Source organism: Papaver somniferum, chromosome 8, assembly GCF_003573695.1.
Source record: "Papaver somniferum cultivar HN1 chromosome 8, ASM357369v1, whole genome shotgun sequence".
In the NCBI taxonomy this organism is placed as follows: Eukaryota; Viridiplantae; Streptophyta; class Magnoliopsida; order Ranunculales; family Papaveraceae; genus Papaver; species Papaver somniferum.
The window spans coordinates 107436904-107452191 of NC_039365.1; the positions used below are offsets into that span (position 1 = coordinate 107436904).

General features: G+C 38.0%; 2 protein-coding genes across 2 annotated transcripts; both read left to right on the plus strand.

Annotated features, from left to right (window-relative positions):
* The first annotated feature begins 5629 nt into the window (after window positions 1-5629).
* LOC113302502 (SEC12-like protein 2) lies at window positions 5630-9946 on the plus strand. The gene is made up of 10 exons (XM_026551423.1): window positions 5630-5968; window positions 6318-6418; window positions 7402-7546; window positions 7715-7806; window positions 7889-7985; window positions 8091-8166; window positions 8252-8372; window positions 8959-9075; window positions 9182-9252; window positions 9524-9946. Exons 1-10 carry the CDS (start codon window positions 5687-5689, stop codon window positions 9604-9606), a joined length of 1185 nt encoding a protein of 394 aa, XP_026407208.1. The 5' UTR covers window positions 5630-5686; the 3' UTR covers window positions 9607-9946.
* A 969-nt stretch (window positions 9947-10915) lies between these two features.
* LOC113305899 (micronuclear linker histone polyprotein-like) lies at window positions 10916-12943 on the plus strand. Its single transcript, XM_026554889.1, has one exon. The coding sequence runs from the start codon at window positions 10916-10918 to the stop codon at window positions 12941-12943; it is 2028 nt and encodes a 675-aa protein (XP_026410674.1).
* Window positions 12944-15288: the final 2345 nt, after the last annotated feature.

Below are 15288 nucleotides of genomic sequence, written 5' to 3' on the forward strand. Positions count from 1 at the left end.
ACCTGATGCTGCAACGACAAATACATACAACTGTTAGTATTCCTCCACACTGCAGGTTACATTTTTCACGTGCTCTCAAGTCTGCATTAGATTCTGTTCTTGTTAATCCCATGAACATTGCGGCCTGGATACGACTGTTATTGCTGCCAATCTGTACACTAAACCTGTATGAACCTCAGAGCTCCAGTGAGGAACGCTCCGGTACGAGAAAGAAGTTGCAGACTGCTGCTGTTAACAAAGCTTTGTTGGTTTGGAGGGAACCTACCGGCTGCATCAGTTTGGTACAACAATTGCTTGGCCTGACCAAAAGAGCTTCTACACAGCGTGCTCCTATCAAAAAGAAGACGAGACATATAGAAGCATGTCGTAAAAAGCTGAGTTATGGCCACTACACAGCAGCAATTCGCATTCTTTCTTCTAGTGGCGTTGCTCAACCTACTGCAGACACTTTGTTCGAACTCCAACAGAAACACCCATATGCTCCACACCCTACTATACCCACTGAAGATGTCTCAACACCTTCCCTGACTGTTGATTCCAAGGTTGTGCTTGCAGCCCTTAAGAGCTTCCCCAAGGGGACATCTTGTGGAAGAGACGGTCTACGTGCTCAGCATTTGTTGGACGCCATGAGTGGAGCTGGTGCTGCGATCTCTGATGATTTTCTGCTGTCGATTACTGGCGTTGTGAACCTGTGGCTTGCAGGTAAATGCCCTCATTCCCTTGGTATATTTGTAGCCAGTGCCCCCTTAACCCCACTACTTAAACCTGGTGGTGGTTTGAGGCCAATTTTTGTAGGCACCATATGGCGCAGGCTGTGTTCTAAGTTAGCAGCTACTTCTGTTTGCAAAAACTTGAACAACTATATTGGCAATCACCAATATGGAGTTGGCATCCCTTGCGGCGGAGAAAGTATTCTACATGCGGCGAATAGATTGCTTGAAATGCATGGATCTGATAACACCAAATCTATGTTATTGATAGATTTTTAAAACGCTTTCAACATGGTTGATCGATCTACTATTATCCGTGAGGTAAGAACACACTGCCCTAGCATCTCTCGTTGGGTTGAATTCTTCTATATGCAACCCGCCAGGCTATATTATCAGGAACACTTACTCTTCTCGGCACAAGGGGTTCAGCAGGGTGACCCTCTTGGTCCCCTTCTTTTTGCTTTAACTTTGCAACCTCTTATCGAGAAGATTGCATCCAGTTGTATTTTGGATTTCCATGCCTGGTATTTAGACGATGGCACCATCGCAGGTGACACTTTGGAAGTGTCTAAGGCATTGAAGATTCTCCAAGAGGACGGTCCTGCCTACGGGTTACATTTGAATATTTCGAAGACCGAACTATTTTGGCCCTCTTATGACCCGAGAAGGGATTCCGATACTGCCTTTCCTGCGAATATTGGTAAGCCAAAAGATGGTGTTAAATTGCTTGGTGGACCAGTCAGCCTAGATATGAACTTCTGTAGTAATGTGGTGTTGAACAGGATTGACAAAACCTCTCAGCTCATTGACAAGATTCAAGAGCTGCATGATCCTCGTGTGAACTTTTGCTTTTGCGCAACTGTACTGGAGTTTCGAGGTTATATTTTGCCTTACGCACTACCTTCCCCAAGGCGATTCAGAATGTTGCCACACGCTTTGATGATTATCTTATGCGATATCTTCGTCGTCTTATAGTCGGAGATGGGGCTGGTTTTGGCTTAGTCCAACAGCGACTAGACACTCTCCCCATCAAAGATGGTGGTATGGGTATTCTTACTATGACAGATACTATGCAGTACTGTTACCTTGCATCTCAGGCACAGACCCAGCATTTGCAGAATTCTATTTTGAGGCTGCCTGCTACAACCGACTTATGCCTTGGTTTCCATACTACTTTACAGAGTTTCACACAAGCTTGTGAGATCCCCCTCTCTGATTTCAACATTAATGATGCCGCCCCTCATTACATGAAGTCATTGGCTGCTATCTACTTTGGAGCTATCAGGTAAAAGGTACTCGCTTTTCTTTTCCTACACGTGAAGCTACTGTTTGGCAATGTAATAGATCTGATCATGCTATGGATTTCCTTAAGGCAATACCTATTCCTGGGCTCAACCAGGCAGTTGGTTCCAGGCAGTTTAGCTCGGTCTTACAATATCGTTTAGCTATACCCCTTTTTGAGGAAGGTAATAAATGTACCTGTTGTGGAAAACTCATGGATATCTTTGGAGACCACGCTATCCATTGTGCTAGCGAGGTCGGGCTTAAATTCAGACATGATTTAGTAAAAGATATTCTGGCAGACATGTGTTACAGAGCTGGGATTGTGGATAGAAAAGAGGTTTCTTTGGGCGTCATCAATAATAAGGATTTTCGGCCAGCGGACATCATGGTTTATAATTGGATAGATGGCAAGGATGTTTGTTTCGATGTCACTGGGGTCTCTCCGTTTACCAGTGCTAAGTCACGCCACTTCGTACCAGGTCACGCCATTTCTGCAGCAATTACTCGCAAGAACACTAAATACTTAGATGTTTGCACTTCTCTCGGATATGGATTCGGTGTTTTGGCTTTCTCCACTTTTGGCGAGCTTAGTACGGATTTATTAACTTTCCTGAAGAGATTAAGGAATTGCATGGTAGGACATGATGCCAACTTTAAGATAGGCAATTCTCTTTTTCATAGGCTATGAATTGTTATTCAGAAAGGTGTTGGTGCCCAACTTGTTGCTAGGCTACCCACCATCTCTTGTAATATTGATTTTGATTAATAAATGCCTTAGTGGCTCCCTTTTACAAAAAAAAATAAAATAATAATAATAATAAATAATAATAATAATAAATAAAAAAAATAAAAAAAATAATAATAATAGTCAAACCACGAGTTGATAATAATAAAAAAAAATGATAATAAATAAAAAAGAGTTTTCCTAAGGAACCTCATGTGCCAGGGATGGTTTGCGTGCACAACATATGATGAATGGCATGAGTGGGCTGCAGCTGCTGTGGCATGATTAGTTGTTGTCTTCTATTACAGGTGTTGTTAACCTTTGGTTATAGCAAATGCCATTCTGTTTTTGGAGGGTATGTAGCCAGTGCTCCCATTACACCACTTTTGAACCCGGGGGAGGGCTTAGACCCATTGCAGTAATAACCATTTGGAGGAGATTTGTATCTAAACTTTTTGCTACTGATATACGCATTTTTGTGTCTAATTTTTCTGATTCTATATATTGATAGTGCTCATTTTTGTACTTCTTATGGTGTTTTATGTGTGTAGGTATTTTTGGCCAATAAATATTTTTGGGAAAATCGGCTCGAAAAGTTGTTATCGGCACACTCATTTTGGATAAGGAGCACCCCAGTTGATAAGGGGCAGCCCCTGCTATCTGTACCCGGACTCTTTTTAGCGCCTAAATTTGAAGAGCTCTTGTTAAATCATACGTAACTCGTGAGTCGTGAGTGAGAAGCTCCAATAGACCGGGTCTTATGGAGATGCCTAGCCTTTTCCTAAATGCCTTTACAGATCAGCATGGGAAGAGCCTAGTTCTAGTGGTAAATCCCTATTTCTATTACGGACGGACAATAGTTAGCCGTTCTTAAAGAATAAAACGGACAATCGCTGCCCGGTTCGTATAAAACGGATAATTCTTTTCTTCAAGAACGAGAATCATTAATTGTTCATCATCTCAACTGGTCAAGTGAGAAAGACTTTGGATTCCGACTCTACTACATACCTCATAAACTAATTTTGTATATTGTTTGGCACCAAGAAAATTAACAAAAGTATTTTCGCCATAGATTCTTCATCGAAGCATCATCATCATAACCTATTTAAAATAATCACGAGGAGCAGGTTGCCCGATAGTGTAAACTGTTGTGTATATGTTCATCAAATAATCCGCGTCCATTGGTGTTTCAGGGACACCTTAAGCTTCGTAATCCCCATTTATAGGATTCCCCAACCTTCTTCCAACGCTACTTCTTGTCCCCATTGTGCCCTAACTATCTCAATCTTTTATTTTTAATTTTTTCTTTGAAGGAGAATCAATCTATATACATTCACCATCATGAATCCACATCATTGATACGACATTTTTTTGCCTGTATACTAATCAATGTATATACGTTCATTAATACATCATTAATACAACATCATAATCAATCTGTATGGTTTAGCATCATTAATACAATATTTTTTTCAACCAGCCTTAATTGGAGTTATCATGAATCAATTAATCATCTCAAAGGAAACCAGAAAGAAGTTTAATCTGAAACATAAAATTAATCATAACAACATAATCATACGGTAACCATAAAGAAATCGTTCAGATGATTCAGTCGACTTTCATCTTTTTTTTTGTTGAGAAGAACACAGAAAATATGAAGAAGTTCAATGGGAAAACTCACGACTCAGTTTTATAAGGAAAGAAGCCGGCGACTTGTTCGTAGTAACTTGAGAAAAGGTCAAGCAACAAGCAATAATTAACCGGTTAAAATTAATGTAAACAACTATTGGTTAGCCTTTCCTTTAGAACGGTCAGTAGTTGCCCGTTATTTTCTGGTAGAACGGTTTATGACTAGCCGTTTTCACCTTTTTGAGAACAGCTAACCATTACCCGTACTCAGAGTCTTTCCGTTGGGATTCTCACATCAGGAAAAGCTAGCGGGAAAAGGGGCTATAGACTACGGTTTTTTGGTTTGGGAAGAGCTGGGCATCTCCGCAAGACCCCGTCATAGCTCAGGTTGATTGGAGACTGTCTCAGATCGGTGTTTCCAAAGAATACCGAGTTAACTCAATATTGACATTTTGGTTTGGGAAGAGCCTGGGCATCTCCACAAGACCCAGTCATAGCTCAGGACCTCAGGTTGATTGGGAACTGTCTCAGATCGGTGTTTCCAGAGAATACCGAGTTAACTCAATATTGACATTGAATTGTACACCCTCAACTGTTACTTTTCCAGTGTAAAAACTAACAGGGGTGTATTAGATCAAGATTTGTATGGATAAAAACAGATAGTCGCTTGCCTGAATTTAGTGGATTTATAATGTTTCTTAAATGAATCTTATAGATTCTTATAGATATAGAATTTTGGATTATAATAGATATAAGTTAGGATTAGTTCAGATTTACAAATTGCATCATATATTCCTTGCAGGAAAAAAAACCATCAATAAACTGAGGTGGTGGGTGATGTATGGAGGTTGGCAGTGATGGTGTTTGGTGGTGACTGTGGTGATTGTTTTCAGTAGTGGTAGTTGGTGGTCGATGGCGGTGGTTAGTGATGGTTGTTACTGCTGGTGGTGGTTGTTATTGGTGGTGATGTGGTGGTTGGTGTTGGGCGGTGTAAAAACATAGCATGATGTGATAAAAATAAAAAATAAAAAAATTATCCATAAGAATTCATGAAACTCTTGCGGTGTGGGTTGGGATTGATATAAGATAATAACATACATATTTGCCTACAAATATCAATAAGAATCCATATGTATTTTGACCCTCAACTATCCAAAAAAATCTTAAATGAATCGAATACCTAGAATATTTGTGAAATCTAATAAAATACCATGGATATTTAATGATTCATTATAAATCCTAATTGAGCACGTATGAGTTGATTGTTAATATCTATTTAAATCCTCATCCAACACACCCGGTAAGCGCGAGTAATACGAGAGAACCCAAAACCAGCGATATGGGAGAGGAAAATTGCCAGCAGTATCGAGTTCCACTTTATGGAGCTGCTTGGGTTCCATTGAAGGATTTATATAACAAAAACAAACGAAATCAAGAAGAACAACAAGATGATCAAAAACAACAAGAAGATAAAGAAGCTGAGAAGAGTGAATCTACAGAAACTAAGAAGAGTTCTTGGTTGATTCTCTCTGGTGGTGGCGGAGATACAAAAAGTGGGATTCAAAATTCTATACTTCTTGCCCAATTCGATTCCACTTCTAATTCCCTCTCCAGAACCCCGGTATATTTTTCTTTTCTTTTTTGGTACAATTTTGCAATAGTGATCCTTCTTTTACGTTTAGGTCTTTTCAGTGTTGGGTTAAATTTAACATCTGTGAAAATTTAATTTTGATTCAGTTATATATGTGAAAAATTGTGGGCTCATACAGATTTAAATGGGTGTTTATTTGAATAAGAATGTGACAATGATAAACAAATTGATTTAGTATTTGTTTTTATTTTGATTAAAGCTCAATTTAATCTTATCCTTGTCAATCTGTATCAGTTTATTAATGTGAGAGTTTGAGTTGTTATTTCAGTAAAAAAATTTACCTGAGTTTTTTTAAGATGGGTTGTAATTTGAGCTTCAGGTGGAGAAGCATGAGAGTGGCTGTGATTTACCTTACAGAATGGCAGTTCATCCAGGTGGAGAAGGCCTTATATGTTCGTTCCCCAATTGTTGCAGGTACTTTTTTTCAACTCTTCCTTTTAAGGACAATGTAACAACTATAATACTCTAGTTAGTGGGAATGAAACTTCAACCATTGTACCGTTGCACATATGTTTATATTCGACAAGCATTTGCTGATGCGGTTGCAGTAAATTACTAGTGTCTAGCTAAGGCTGAGTGTCTCTTGCGAAACTTTGGCTATGAGCTTTCTTGACTCCCATAAAATAAGATTCCGTATATTATGAACTGTAGAAAGCTTTAAATTTTTAACCGGGAAAAAGTGATTACTGATCAGTTGGGAATAAACCTGTGTTCTCTCTACCCTTTGAACATTTTGCAGTACATCTCGTTGAAAGAGATTTCTTATCATTAAATCGTTGAAACTCACAGTGGACCACTTGTCCTGTGGCCTGCTGTAAGTGCCGAACTCTCTCTTGCTATCTCTTTCGTACTATTTTTCCCCTTAAAAGACCATTTAGGTTTTTGACGGGTGGAGAAGACCATACCAGCTTGCTTAACATGGTGATATCCCCCTTTTGGTTTGCTGATGTACTATATTACTTCAAGGTGTACACCACTTGGTGCAGTGAAGCATATTTGATTAGTTGGCGAAGAATTTAGAAGGATCCTCTAAATTGTGTAATTGAATCTGATTTTTAGTATCAACATCATAGATGGTTTAGAGAAGAATTTCGGAGCAGTGTAAACTTTAACTTCCTCTTGTTTTGCTGTACAGTAGTGTATCTTTGTTATTAGATTGATGTCCAGCTTAGATATATTTGCAATGACTCCCACTTGCATCTTGTATTGAGTTCTCCTGTGCTGTCTCATATTTCATGCTCTATGGAGGCTTAAGTGTAAATAGTTGTTGCCAGGCAGTAAAAAACGTGTATTTTGATCCAGAAAATAGCTATTTCCGATTTGTCCCTTCTAGGATAGTAATTATTTATTTAACTAGAGTCTAGAGATGTAAATTTCTTATAGTGTAATTATCATGTAGATTGTCAGTGGATTGCACCAACAAGCATGGAAACCAATGATTTGGGCTTAAGAGCTTCTGAGACGGTGCTTACGCAGTTGGAAAATGTTGGCCAGCAATTGGCTTTGGCGTTTAACAAGGAGGGTTCTGTACTTGCTGTTGGAGGTGAGGTAGTGATCATCTCATTGAAAAATCAATTCTTTTCTTTTCTTCATATTTCCCTCATTAACTATTCCCCCTATGAACGTTTTATGAATTTAAAGTGTGTATTAAAGAATCAAAAGAACGGTCTTACACAGTTGATAGTCAACATAATCCCCTATTCATTATTTGTGCAGGATGGCCACTTAAGAGTCTTCAAGTGGCCTAGCATGGAAATTTTTATTGATGTAGCTGATGCTCACTCAACTTTGAAGGATCTGGATTTCAGGTTAATTAAGTTACTTCTATAAAATTGGACGACAATTGTCTATGCTCATATCAGAAGATTCTAATATTTTCTTGTCACGCAGTCTTGATGGGAAGTTTCTCGTTTCCTTGGGAGGTGGTCCTTGTCGGATCTGGGATGTCAACTCATCGGCAGTTGTAGCTACTTTACAGAGGGAAAATGTGAGAAGTTATTTGTTGGCTTTGGCTTGAAGACCAGAAATGCTTGTCTCCCTTCAGTTGGTTTTTATTTCTTGGAGTATAAATTAAATTTTTCTATGATTCCAGGATGAGGTTTTCACTTCCTGCAGATTTTCCATCAATAGTAACAGCACTCAGATTCTTTACATTACAGCAATGAGAGGTAACATATCTCCAGATGCTAATGTTTATTTTCCTTCTTTTCACTCTGGCAACTCTGTGAATTATTCCTAATATTGTTATTGTAGATCGTGGAGGCAGTATTGTGTCCTGGAATACATCCTCATGGATGCGAATGTCGTCAAAGCACGTAGTCCGTGACCCTATCTGTGCGTTCAATGTATCACCTGATGGAGAATACCTAGCCATGTAAAACTTTTATTCCATTTACTGCTTCTTAATCTTATGATTGTGGAGAAAAGATGAAAGTTCACCTTTTCATCTATGAGGGATCTTGAAGATTCTCGAGTCTCATGGCCCTCTTTCTCTACGCCTCACAATTTTGGAATAAAAGCTGAATCTGATCCATTGAACACAAGGGTCTCCTGTCTGTGGATATTGGGAAGTAGCATGGTGCACTCCAGAAAAACTCTGCATCTGACCGTTCATTTAGTCACGTTATTTTTCTGTCATAAGAATATGTCTAGTATTTCTTCGATATTACTTCTTTGAAATACCTGTTTACTAATATCATGTAGGATCTACAGCAAACTAGAATATAAAGTGTCATCTACCAAAAAATTCAAATATACTGACCTAAAAACCTTGCATATACTTCTAATTATCCCCTGGAGACATTACAGCTTATGGTCAAGTGGAGGAGACTGGGTTTGCGGGATTGAGTTCATTTATATCTGTTGAATAGATACTAATATTAATCTGTTTTATCACTTGACAATTGATTTTGTTAACAACCTTATTGGCCTTTATCTTTTTGGAATTGGTAAACATGCAGCGGAACAATTCAAGGAGATCTATTTATATATAAATCAACCAATATACGGGTGAAATCAATAATTAAGAAAGCTCACATCGGTTTAGTTACCGTGTTGAAGTTCTCTGAAGATTCTAGGTCAGTATCCTTCTTCCCTCCAGTAGCGGTGGTTGTTGTTGTTCTACGTTTTCTTTAGAAAAATTGCAGTAATGCTGAACGTGGAGCATTTGTCTTTCAACTACAGATTGCTGGTCTCTGCATCCATGGACTCTAGTGCGAGGATGACCAAAATTGAAGAAGACAAAACACATAACGGTATTTATTTCTTGCTCTTTTCTTTTTCTGGTGTGCATTTCTTTTTCCTTTTCTGGTATACATTTCTTGCTCTTTTCAACCCTTCTCGTTCATATAGGAAACTAAAAATAGTTGCTCCCTTGTTGGACAATACGTAATAGGAACTGATAAATAATGTTGGATCAAATATGTTATACCCGTACTAGCATGTATCAATCGGAATGAGTTTTTTCTTTCTTTTAACATTTGATTATTTGTTTCCGCACTAATTAGGCTTGTACTTGTTCAACAGGGCTGTCCATTTTGAATTTTGTTCTTAAAGGCTTATGGTTGATAATTTTCATCGCCATATTTGTTATTCTGGCATATTATTAGGCAAATAACAAACCCCTCCCTTTCTAGAGTTGGTTTCATATCAAATGTAGTCAGACAGAAGCTTCACTTGGAACATTGCGACCAAACTACTCAACTTTCACAGAAAAAATCATTGGAGCAAAGTATCAACATAGATAACATTCTGTTCCTGTTATATCTATTTTCGAGAAATTTTTGTCTTCAGTTTTTACGCCAAGGATTTTTTAGAAATTGCATGTTAAGGTTTTATTATTGAAAACATTTGATAACAATCCTAATTAGTTATTACTAAATATGAACATTGAGTTTTATCCACCGGCAAATATTCTACCATTTTGTTTTCTTGAATGCCCACCAGCAAATATTTTCTAATATAGTCCATGTCCAAGGGCATCTGTAAGTTCATCTCTAACCTTCCGAGGATCGAAACCTCGCTCTGATAGCACAATTTGTCTGCCGACAGATTAATTTTTTTCCTAGAGTTTCCAATCACCTCCAAATTTGGGTCGACGTAAGCCAAGACAGACGTATTTCATCGTTTCTGCTGAATCATAAGGAAGATTCTTGTGTGGTTTGTATAGCAACGTAATTTTGGGGGTAATTTCGTGTGACAAGGATGTGTGTGGAGTGTGGACTCTGGACAATCTACTTTGTACTTGGAGCAAGTCTTTATTTCGGAAGACTATTGGCTCCGGTTTCAAGTTAAACAATTGTTAGGCATCTAGTTACTGTATATGATCCCCACCAAGACCATGAAAGCGGGCGACACTAGAGAGATTGTATTTTGTATGACAAGTCGTCTTTTTTTTTAATAGAATCAAGATCTAACCAGAGCAAACTAGTACCGTTAATACCAAATATATCAACAACATTAGTACGTGAATGCGAGTCACTTGATGAGTCCTAGAGACCCATAAGGTCATATGTTAGGAAATTAAAAATGTCATCAAAGACCCTGCAGAGGAAATGTAGATTAGACGTTTTTTTTGTCCCCTGTTCTGTCATGGAAGAAGAAGACCCAAGAGAGGAAATGTAGGTTGGACGTTTTTTTCAGTTATACTTAATTAACTTGGGGGGTCGTATGTCATCGTAATATTCTGACAAAGAAAGAAACTTTAAAAAGCAGCCAGGAAGAATTGAAGCAAACTTGAGATCTCTTCTACTACTCTTCTCCTTTTCCTCCTCTCTCTCTCTCTCTCTCTCTCTCTCTCTCTCTCTCTCTCTCTCTCTCTTCCTTTGCTTTCTTCTTCATTTTCTCACTCATCTATCTCTGATCTCTGCAACTAAAATCCAAACACAACTAACAAACACACACATTAGTCTTCCTTCAATGGCAGATGAAGATCATTCTGATACCCAACAGTTTGTTTCAGACAACCATGAAAACCCAAGTAAGTTTAACTTTGGTTTCATCTATAAAGCTATTATAGTTTCCATTGTTTTAGTCCTTCTTCCGCTTTTCCCATCTCAGGCTCCTGAATTTGTTAACCAAGCAATACCAGATAGAAGTTGGGAACTTGTTCATCTTTTATTTGTTGGTATTGCAGTTTCTTATGGTTTGTTTAGTAGAAGAAATGTAGATAATGTTAATGAAACCACCAGAGGAGTTGAAAACACTCAAGCTTATATGTCTAGAATGCTTTCAGTTTCTTCAGTTTTTGATGATGATTTTCAAAACCCTTCTCGGTCTAGTGATGATAACAACAATCATCTTGTGCAAACATGGAATTCTAGATATTTACGTGGTGAATCAAATGTTAATTTAGTTGCACAAGCAGATAACTCTGGTTTTGATGAACAGATTAATCATAGACGTAATGTTAGTGTTCAACCTTTACTTTTACCTGTTAGAAGTTTAAGATCTCAAATGCCAGACTCACATTTTATCGAAAACCAGGAGGAATATATTGATGAATCTGTTGATAGAAATGTTGTTAATGGGGAGGTTGATGAGTTGGGTCCTTCAGATTTAGATGAAAAGAATGTGAATGGTCATTTTGTGCTTCCTTCTCCGAAACCATGGAGGTCGAGATCAGGGAGAATGGTTATGAATGAACAAGTTAATGCTTACCCTCCTTCAGTTGAAGACTCTGAACTCAATCAGCATAACTATGAATCAGTTCGAACACCAATTTATTTTCCACGGCCTAATCAGACAACTCCTTCAATGAAATTCGGTTCTGTTTTACCTTCCATTTCACCAAAGCTTCGATCCGAAAACTTTCAAGTGACTGAGAATTTCAACATTCCCAAGTCTTCTTCTCTTCCAATTCAGTCGCAGTCACTCTATAATAATACTACTACTCAAAATTCTTCATTGGTTACATCAAATTCAGTCATTCCCAAGTCTTCTTCACTTCCAATTCAGTCACAGTCTAATGCTACTCAAAAGTCTTCACTGGTTACATCAAATTCTAGTCCAATGATGGAAGAATTTTTATTAGAAAGAGAAACAAAGAGAAGTTCCAAAGACCAAAAGGACTTACGGAGGAGGAGTAGAGAGAATTTGGACCTGCAATTTCCAAAGCCAGAAACGATTCAGCAATCCTTGTCTATTGTATCACATTCGGATGCTACTACAAATGGGTTTGCAGTAGATAAGGATATCAAAAGGAGTCGGCAGAAGGAGTTGAGAAGGAGAAGTAGAGAAGAACTAGGATTGGATTTTCTGAAACCTGAGGCAAAGTCAAGTGAAAATTCTTCGTCGATTACATTGGATACTAGTGCAGCTGGAAATGGGTATTCGCTTGATGAGAAGGACATGGTTAGGGATGAGGAGAACTTTGGCAGCCGGAGTAGTACCGACAAAGAGCTTGCGCTGAGCTCTTCAAAATCTAGAACCCGAGGTGGTGGTTCATCGAAAGGAAAGTCTGTTAGGACAATTCGAGCAATTGAACAAGCTGCGGAGTCTAGGAGGGTTAGGGAAGTTAATGGAGATCAATTGGATGGAAAGAATGGCATAAGAGCAAAGGAAATTGAAGCCGTTCCAGATGATAAAATGAGAAAAAGAGGAGAGGGGGCAGATTCTTTGCCATTAGGCAATGGAAAATCAAGTTACGAAAGCTCTCAGCCTTCACCAACATTCTCCAGACATCAGAAGAAGCATAAGAAGAAATTGTCGGAGAAAGTAATTTTAGAGACAGAAGAGTACTCGGGTAGTGAACTTGACGAAAGACAGGGTGGTGTAGATACTGTTTCAGACAACATTAGTCATTCTAATTCAGGTTCGAATGAGGTTGATAAGAAAGCGGATGAGTTTATAGCCAAGTTTAGAGAGCAAATCAGGCTTCAAAAGGTTGAAACAACGAGAAGATCAAATGGGAAGCAGCATACAAGCACTAGAATCTTATCTAGGTAAATTTTAGTCTGTTGTTCCAAAATTCGAACAACATAGATTCGAAATTTGCTGCTTCTTTTAAGTTGATTATTTTTTCTCTTCTTTTTTACATTCTGAATTACACATTGGGTGGTATACGATCTCCATGGGTTTACAGTCTGTGTAACCCCATCCTTTTAGATTAGATGTGTCGGAGACCGGGGTTTCTTCATCTGTTGTAATCGAAGGAAACATCTATTCATAAAACTCTGGTTGCTTTCAGTTAAGAATCCATCTAGGCCAAAGTGTGAGCACTTGCCATTTACGAATGCACCATGACAACTCATTTTCTGATCAGTGCCACAAAAGCACAAACACCCCGTACTAACTTTTCGTATCTGTCATGTTCCTACGTACACTGAGAAGAGAGAAAGGACTGGAGCGAAAATGGTGGAAATGGATACCTAGAAATTAGTTTGGTGAGTTTGCTGTACTAATTTAAGAAAAAGGGATCAGAAAATTAAATTTCAAATTAAGAAGAAGTTGGTTTAATCAAGAAGGGAGGTACAAAAGGTTGCCTCGATTTGCAGCATTATCACTTTCGGTGGGGACAAACCTAAAAGCAAAAGTAAAAAATTATGAACACAAGAAATTGTTAATTGAAGAAATAAAATTATCCAATCTGAGATTTGATCTTTCAGTATGTAAATAAATACTACTACAATAGTTTCACGGCATATACTCAGCTCTAAGAGCAACCACAATCATGAGACGGACCAAATACCAAAAGCCAAACTAAAAGATAAAAAAAATTGGTATTCTGGGTGTTCAAGTGCAATGAGAGAAGACCAAAATTTGGTGAAGCGCGCATATAAACCACGTCCTAGTTCGAGCGTTGATTCAAGTTCCGTCAAACTCTTAGACGCACATATAACGAACGTCCGAGTTGAACGTGCATAAAACGTTCGCCTGGTTAGAGACGCACATTACAATACCGTTTGGTGTTGGGCGTTCACTATAACAACGCTTGGTTTGGTGTTTGGTATTGGGCGTTCAATATAACGACGCATAGTGTTTGGTATTGGTGTTGGACGTTCATTATGATAACGCCTCATCCAAGCGGACACTATATCAACGTCTCCTTGGACGGACTATATACTAGCGCTCCATTAGAACGCTCTTTATATTATCGCTCAACAATTGGACGCTCTTTATATCTGCGCCTAATCATATACGGTAATTATACTCACGCCTAACACTAAACGGTCATTATATCTACGCCCCGCTATAATTTGGTTTGGTCTGGGTTGACGACTATTTTTGGTCGCAAACCCTAAAAATCCAGATCAAATATAGCTATAGTCCTCTCCACTGCGCTTCATTTCTGGATCAAATTTGGATATAGTCCCCAAATTTGGTCGTGACTGTGGTTGTTCTAACGGCACTGACTCTAGGGTTTTTTTATTCCCTCTGCATAAGCATGCATGTGCTTTGCATATCTTTTGAACTTTGAGATCAGTTCACAAATTTTGTCTTTATGAATCCCCACCAAAGAGTCGGCCACAAAAAACCAATGCACCCAAAGTATTAAATTAGGATTTTGTTATTTGTCGTGGAGTTTCAATGGATAAATTAGAGTAAGATACTACTAATCATGTTTGAGCGTGCATTTTGATATTCTAACTAAGCATTTGGATATGGATACTTACATAATTTTTCTAGATTATAAATTTAGTTAGGGATTTGAGCAAGTAGCAAGTTATTTTTGTCTTGATCAGTGTGTGATTAAAAGAAGTTGAGTATCAGCTTTGATTGAGGTGGTCGGTGCACGAATCAAATTACCCTTAGAAAAATAAATAAAAATACTAGTACGGGAAGATAAACAAAATACCCAAATGCCAAAATGAAAGATTATGAAGGTGGTATAAGAAAATTGGTAATAGACACACCTACCAACAAGCCAGCAAATGTGATACTCTGTCCGTACCTATATTACGTAGGCGTAATTTTCATTTTTTCCGTACCATTTTATAAGTCCAAATTTCAAAATATTTTTTATTTCTAGTATCTTTATTTGTTTGCTTGGAAATCATCATAATTAAGTGTGTGTCTCTAATATTGAGAATATAATTAAAGCTAAAACAAAAAAAAACATAAAAATTTATAAAATCATTTTTTTTTAAACTAATAGATTTTAACTATTCCGCCTATATATGTAGTACGGAAGCAATACTAAACTGCTAGTATATAGCCGTAAAACCCTACAAAAATGGTTGTTTTTGTTCTTGGGTTATGGGTGTCTCTATTTTGCAGTGAAACTAAGCAATCCATTGCAGCATGTACCGACTTTCTTCGTAGTTTAACCTCGAGGCATTTATCACGTCGTA